Raw genomic sequence first — 7,513 nt, 5'->3', positions numbered from 1 at the left:
GTAAAAATGAAACATATTGCAATGAATAACTAGTCCACAAGAAACATCTTTAACAATACTGAATAAATAAATATAGAAATATATAAAGATCAAATACATAAACATAAATACATATAGACAAGCATTATTTAGTAAAACAAATTTAATATCACAATAAGTTATATTATTTATATAAACTATAACATTTTTTTTTTCAATTTCAAAAAAATATAGAAGGTACACCCCTGTATGCATGCATATTATATTTACACATTTTACCGCAAAGAGACGTGTATGTATGAGATGCGAACAAATATGATATTAAAAAATAACTCTAAAAATAAGATGTTCATAAGAAACGAGATTATCATTGTTAAATTTAATCCCGGTAATTCTAAAAGGGTCTGTATTCAATGCCTGGAAATATTGCCATTTCAATGCATTGACAGGGAAGTTGGAATCATATAGAACTTTTCTTTCTAAATTGATTTGCTGTTCATTCGAGTCAAAAGGTTTGGTGTCCAACTCATTCTTCCGCCTATTTCAAGGTTTTTCTTAGCAGTGGCGTATTTGAAAAGCTTGCATATATACATCTGAATATGTTGTTAAGAGCCAAAATTTATGGATGATTTTCTTCAATACCGACAAACTATGTTTGGACAGATCCAGAATTTCTAGATTTGCCCAGAATCACTGAACAATTTATGAAAATCTAAATACCAATTTATCATCACTTACATTAAGCTGGTAAGCATAGTTAAGCTTGGGGATATCCTTCAAGACAAGATAATGTGTTGATCCCGTCGTGACATTTTCAAAAACCGTGCTTAAAAAACATAGCACACGTTTGAAAAAGAGGAGCTCAATCTCCTGACTTGACGGATGTTAAGCTCCGTAAATACCGTTCAATACACGGAAGTAGACTAGGCTCATTATAAATAGGGGTAGCAAATGGAGGAGAATAAACACAGAATGCGAAATATCATGATGGCTACAGAAAACAGTAAGAGCATGATGAAGATCTTCTGGTGCTCCTCTGCATGTCTGCTGCTTCTTTTATCTGCGTTAGTCGATGTGGGAGTCTGTCAAGTGTCTTCCATCGTTTCATCTGATGCCTTCAACTCCATAGTTGGGGGAGCTGCCAGTGGCTGTGCAGGAAAGGGGTTTTATACCTACGATTCCTTCATCAATGCTGCTAATGCTTTCACTGGCTTTGGCACATCTGGCTCGTCTGATGTTAATAAGAGGGAAATCGCTGCCTTCTTCGCTAATGCTGCCCATGAGACTGGAGGTAGTTACATGTCCAATATTACAAAATCTGACTTCTTGTTATCTTGTTTTATATCTATTGTTGCTAGTAGCATTACTATTACTAATGGAAAGGAGGTTGTACATATATATGAAACAGGAATTTGCTTCATCGAAGAGCAGAACCCAGGCAGCATATACTGCGATTCCTCAAACACACAGTGTCCCTGTACTGCTCGCAAGAGTTACCATGGCCGAGGCCCTCTTCAGCTCTCATGGTCAGTTAACATCATTTTCAATTCCTACTTTTTCTAATTTTAATCAATCAGATATTATAATGATCCATAGCCAATTTACTAATGTAAGGTCACGATGACAGGAATTATAACTACGGAGCGGCAGGAAAGTACCTTAAGTTTGACGGGCTGAACAATCCAGAGATTGTGGGGACTGATTCGACCATCTCGATTAAGGCGGCGGTGTGGTTTTGGATGGTGAACAGCCAGTGCCACACAACAATCACGTCTGGGCAAGGCTTCGAAGGGACCATTAAAGCTATTAACAGCATGGAATGCAATGGTGGGAATGATGCGACTGTGAGCAGCAGGGTCAATTACTTTCAGAAGTTATGCCAGCTACTCAACGTCGACCCAGGATCGAATCTCCGATGTTAATTTGCCTTCTCTATCAGAAGTTTTGCCAGCAACTCAACGTCGACCCAGGATTGGATCTCCGATGTTAATTTGCATTCTCTATCGATGAGTATCGTAATTAAGCCAGGAGAATAAGGCTGCGATGTATCAAAGCGTTCTGATTTCATACTGAGATCAGTGAAGCTTTCTACAGTGGTAGCAATCTTCAATGTAAACAATAAGTTTTTTTTGGATAAATTTGACAGACATATAACAGTTCTAATTTAAATAATAATATTTAATAAAAATTAAAATAATAGACTTTAAACTGATGTTTGCTGAGGTAGCAATTCATTATCCCTATTATAATAAACCATAAATAGTCTTGTATTGAGTTAGTTGTTGATGAATGATTAAAAGTATTTAATATTAAATAAAGAGAAAGTGGTAGTTACAAATTAAAATTTTAAAGAAACTAAATAACTTAAAAACACTTTAGATATTTTAGTTGATTTAAAAATTTTTATAATAGAAACATATCTTAATAAAATTTTTAGATATAACGTAAGTTATCTCTATCTTAATAAAATAAGTCATCTCTATCGTAATAAAATATATCTATCTTAATTTTTAAAAAATTAAATATATCTTTTCACTTTATACTATTACCATATATTAATATCAACAGTCATTAATCAACATCTTATATATTAAAGAGACTAAATTAATTTCATAATTTTATTACTAGCTTATATATATTATATATATATAATAAGCTGAGAGATATTCTTCTCAAGGCTTCTATTTTTATATTCCCATAATTTTCATCATTGCATATTTATGTGAGTCTAAAAGGTGTTAGGAAATGATTCAAGACTCTTGATCTGCGTCATTTTTACTTTCATTTCATTTCTATTTAAAAAAAAAAAAAAAAAAAAGCAATTTAATAAAAGATTTTTTAAGAAAGAAAATCATAGATTTTTTAAATTATAGTGAGAATATTTGTTTGAAAATTTCAAAGTATGTGAAGAACTAAATAAAAAATAAATTCTAACAATTTTAAAAGTTGATATTAAAAAAAATTGAACAACATAGCTATAGAAAAATATTATATATATTTTTTAATTGGTGGATTGTGATTTAAATAGGATAAATGTATACACACAATTTATTTTGGATTTCCATAGGTTCATATCAAATTGATTAACAAGAAAATAATTGTAATTTAATTTTAGCTTATGTTTTTATTATAATATTATCAAAATTATAATTTTATTTTTAGAATATATGTTTTAAACCATAATTCAATTGCAATACTAATTTAAGTATTAAAAAAAAAAATTAAATATTATTTTAGATTTCTTGAAATTGGATATCTCTTGGCTTATTTTAAACAAAATTTTCATTAAATTTTTAGGTATGCTAGTTCAATGAATTAGTACAATTTTTTTCTTTTTCTTTTTGCGTATAGTCTATTTTCAATATATTTTTCATACAAAATTTAGATTTTTGATTAAAATAAATTGAAACTTATTTGTATATTATATATGTTTATACACTTTTTTCTTAACAATGAATGAAATACATTGTCAAATTTTGTGACATGGAAAAGTTTATCACTATCAAAGGTCAACAATGCAAACACAACAGCAATAAGACACTAAATTTTGAGTAATCCATGATGGCTAGGACTAATTGAGTATGCTTTTTTTTTTGTAAAATCTTTTACTAACTTCCTTTTGGTTGATTGAAATTTATTATGATGCATTGGCTCTAACAAAATTGTACAATTTTTCTTCATGAGTGGCACACATGTAAACTTTTTCAATGTAATCATTTTATCATATATGCTAAAAAATCATAGGATTAGTAGATAAACAAATGTTGAATTAGAGGAGCTTTATCAAGCATGTTAAACATAACACTCACCTTCTTTATTGAGTGACACTTCTTGACACCTTACATCTTTGAAGAGGTTAAAACTAGTTTATAATATAGGTTATAACCTACAAATTATGCCTACAACTTAGGTACATATCTAAGGTATTTTGAATCACTAAAATAAAGAAGGAACAACATTTTAAGGTGTTTTTATACCATTTAAAATGTGCATATCCATTTTATTTTTAAATAATAGAACTCTTATTGATAAGACATGTTTCACACCCTACTACATTATTTTAGACACAATTTATCTTATAAAAATGCTATAAATCTAAATGTCCTAATTGAACCACTACACTAACACTTTCACTAAAAAATTAATTAGAATGTAAATATTCAATAGGTAAATTAATCTAACTAAAGTTTTGATGCCTCTTACTCCTACCCTTTGGCACTTATTGCTTACAATTTGATCACAACACATAAATATACAATATCATCAATAATCGTACAAATTCACTAATCTCACCAAAATTATTTCATTATTTATGTGATTCGTGTTCAAGGGAAATAAAAGCATAATGGTTGGGTTTGACTTTTTGTCTACATAATTTACCTTTTAATAGTATTCATATTATAAATAATCTCTTGAAATAGATATCAAATATAGTTAAGTACTACCCATACTTGAAGTTTTTGAGTTAGTTTAAATAAGGCTATGTTAACATGTACTAGTATATGATTTGTTACTAGTTTTCTTGAGCTAATTTACAAAATTTAGTATCCTTTTCAAAATACTAGAATACATTATTATGTTCACTAAACTAATGTTAAATGTCCTCGCAACTCCTTATGTATTTCTAAGTTGATTTCATTCACTATATCATGTTCTTCTAAATGATTCAATCACACAAGATCATGCCCAATACTAAATAAGACTAAACAATAACTAATCCAAAATGATAATGTAAAATAGTTCACCTCACATATTTATTCCAAGTTTAGGTAATCAATAGTTCTTATACCAAGTCATTTGAAATCAACAACATAATCTATATTAAGATGTAGATCATTTTATCACCCAGATTTGCAATAAAATTTCTTTAAACTAATAATTGGTTGAAAAAACAAAGAACAAAGAGTATAGTGCAAATGATTTACAATGTGATCAATAACACAAAACAATAAAAAAAGTAGATTTGTGCATAAATTTTATCTTAACACCAATAGATAATACATTAAGGAAATTAAATATTGGTAATAGTCACAATAGTTTTTCTCACATAACTATTCTATTTTTAAATACCTTTTTTTTTTCAAACAAGTATTCAAATCTATAATTTTCTACTATATCTAGTATTTAGCTATTTTTCATTCCATTAAATGTTGTATTTACCTAGACACCTTGTTCGCTAAAATTCTAACATAAATTTAGATAACGAATGTCCAAGCATAAGGTAAACATAACATAAAAGGTTATCTATGAAATGAACGAATACAAACATAGTGATCTAAAAATAACCAAATGCAGGTTTGCGTTATTCTTATAAATTTAGAGAAATCTTCTGAATCGGGTTGAAAAAGATATTTTTGAAATTGATTCTATGATTTTGATCTCTTACAAGTGCATCTTCATGACATCTGACATCTTTGGTTGAGTAGATTCTTTGTTTTCATCAAAATTTTGATTTTATTTTTTTCTTCATATTGTTCACAAATAGAATATGATAATCTCTAGTTAATTTTTTAAAATTTTTTACTATAATAGTTTAGAGAATATTTTTAGAAAACCTAGTTAATACTTATACTTTTCCTACTTTTAGTTGTAACTATATTTTTTTCACAAATAATTTAATATATTTTAAGTTTTTTACTATAAAATGGAAGAATATAGTAAAATTTGAATTATTGAGATCTAGGAAATGAAAATCAACAACTAAGTTTATAAATATTGATGTTTATTATTGGTATTGTTGTCTTATTTTCTATATTCACTATATAAAAAAAGGTTAGCTTCAAGCATCCAATTTGAGTTAACATCGAGTTGTCAAAAAAATCATGACAACAAGATTGACTTTATTTATTATAGTTGCATTATTTTCACCATTTCCTTCCATGACACTAATAGATCTAATGACTCTAATAGATATAATGATTTCTTCAAAAGAATTTTGATGCATAATTATTGTATATCAATATTATTTTAGCATTCAAATTCACATCAATATCCTATGATATGTGAACTATTCAACCCATTTAATTAAATGTATTATCTTGGATTTAGTGCCTACCCTATTGACTCTTGTACATAACTCAACTTATTTGGATTAACTTGATTAGTTTTTAATGAGTTTAAACAATAGTTTGGAAGAGATTGTGATGAGACCTATACTCCAATTATACAAATGAGAACCATTTAGGTATTCATATAAGTTGTAGTGTGGCACAAGTGAAAGGTATTTCAAATGGATGTGAAGTTTGTGTTCCTGAATGAAATTTTGAAAGATGAAGTGTATGTAGAGAAGCCACCTAGTTATGAAGTTGAGGTCAAGAAGATAAGGTTTATAGGTAGACAAAAGCTCTTTGTGAGATGAAGAAAACTCCATGGGAATGGTGGAACATGATTGACTTATATTGGATGAGAAATAAATTTAGAAATAGTGATGGTGATCCTACTCTTTATATCAAGATAGAAGATGGCAACATTTTAATTATTGCCTCATATATAGACAATTTAATTTTTACTAGGATGATGAAATCCTTATTGCTAATTTCAAAGAGGCCATGAAAAGAGTGTTTGAGATGATAGATAAGGGTCTTGAGGCATTATCTAGGCATTTAAGTAAAAAATAAATAAATACATGGTGGTATATTTATCTCCAAAAAAAGTATGAAAATGAGACCTTGAAGATATTTAGAATGTAGAATGGTAAACTTAAACCCACATGAACAATAATTAGTCTTATATTGAGAAAAGAAGATTGTAGAAGAGAAGAAAATCCAACCATGTATGAGATTTTCTTTGGAAGTTTAATTTGTTTAAGAGTAATTAGGTTTGATATAATGCATGCACTAAGTTTAATTTTCAAATTTTTGAAGACTTGAGTCACAGAAAATGAAGTTGAATGATTGAAAACAATTACTAGAATGCAATTGAAGTGAACTTAGCAATGGGTAAAGGAAATATTATTTTGAATGATAATTTGACGTCTGCCTAAGTGGAAAATTATTTTCTCATTGGTTGGTAGTCTAGATGCTTTATTCTTATTGGCCCATATTTTGGTGTCATTTGGTTAGTTGTCACTATTTTAAAATCTTGATATTGGCTCATTTTGAGATTCTTGAAACTCATTGGAAGATGAGACAAAAACTCTAATTAGGGCTTGTAGGGTTCAATTTGGACCATTAATTTTGATTTAATATTCGATTTTTATTGTACTTGAGATCCATATTTATAGATTGATCCTCTTTTTTTTAAAAAATGTTAAAAAATTATTGCCAAGATAATGTTGATTTTTCCCTACTTCCATTGTTATGTTTTGCATGGTGATTACATTGACTAAACTAATGTTAGATAACCCATAGATCCTTATGTATTTATGAACTAAATTCATTCGCTATATTATGTTTCTTGTTCTTGTAAATGATTCAACCACAAGATATCACATTCAATCTTAAACTAGCTGAAACAATGACCGATCTAAAACCGATAAAGAAAATAGTTCACCTGAAATAATATTTATGCCAAAGTTGAAGCACGTTGAGTACAA

At 28.4% G+C, this 7,513-nt stretch overlaps 1 protein-coding gene across 1 annotated transcript; it reads left to right on the top strand.

Annotated features, from left to right (window-relative positions):
* The first annotated feature begins 912 nt into the window (after positions 1 to 912).
* LOC149565445 (endochitinase 4-like) lies at positions 913 to 2,176 on the top strand. Its single transcript, XM_089818973.1, has 3 exons — positions 913 to 1,270; positions 1,388 to 1,505; positions 1,607 to 2,176. The coding sequence occupies exons 1-3, from the start codon at positions 931 to 933 to the stop codon at positions 1,899 to 1,901; spliced, it is 753 nt and encodes a 250-aa protein (XP_089675099.1). The 5' UTR covers positions 913 to 930; the 3' UTR covers positions 1,902 to 2,176.
* The last annotated feature ends 5,337 nt before the right edge of the window (positions 2,177 to 7,513 follow it).

Source organism: Cupressus sempervirens, chromosome 3, assembly GCF_028749045.1.
Source record: "Cupressus sempervirens isolate cs-2001-9-10 chromosome 3, ASM2874904v1, whole genome shotgun sequence".
Classification (NCBI taxonomy): domain Eukaryota; kingdom Viridiplantae; phylum Streptophyta; class Pinopsida; order Cupressales; family Cupressaceae; genus Cupressus; species Cupressus sempervirens.
The sequence above is the reverse complement of the archived record's forward strand: the minus strand, read 5'-3'. Positions and strand labels throughout refer to the sequence as shown.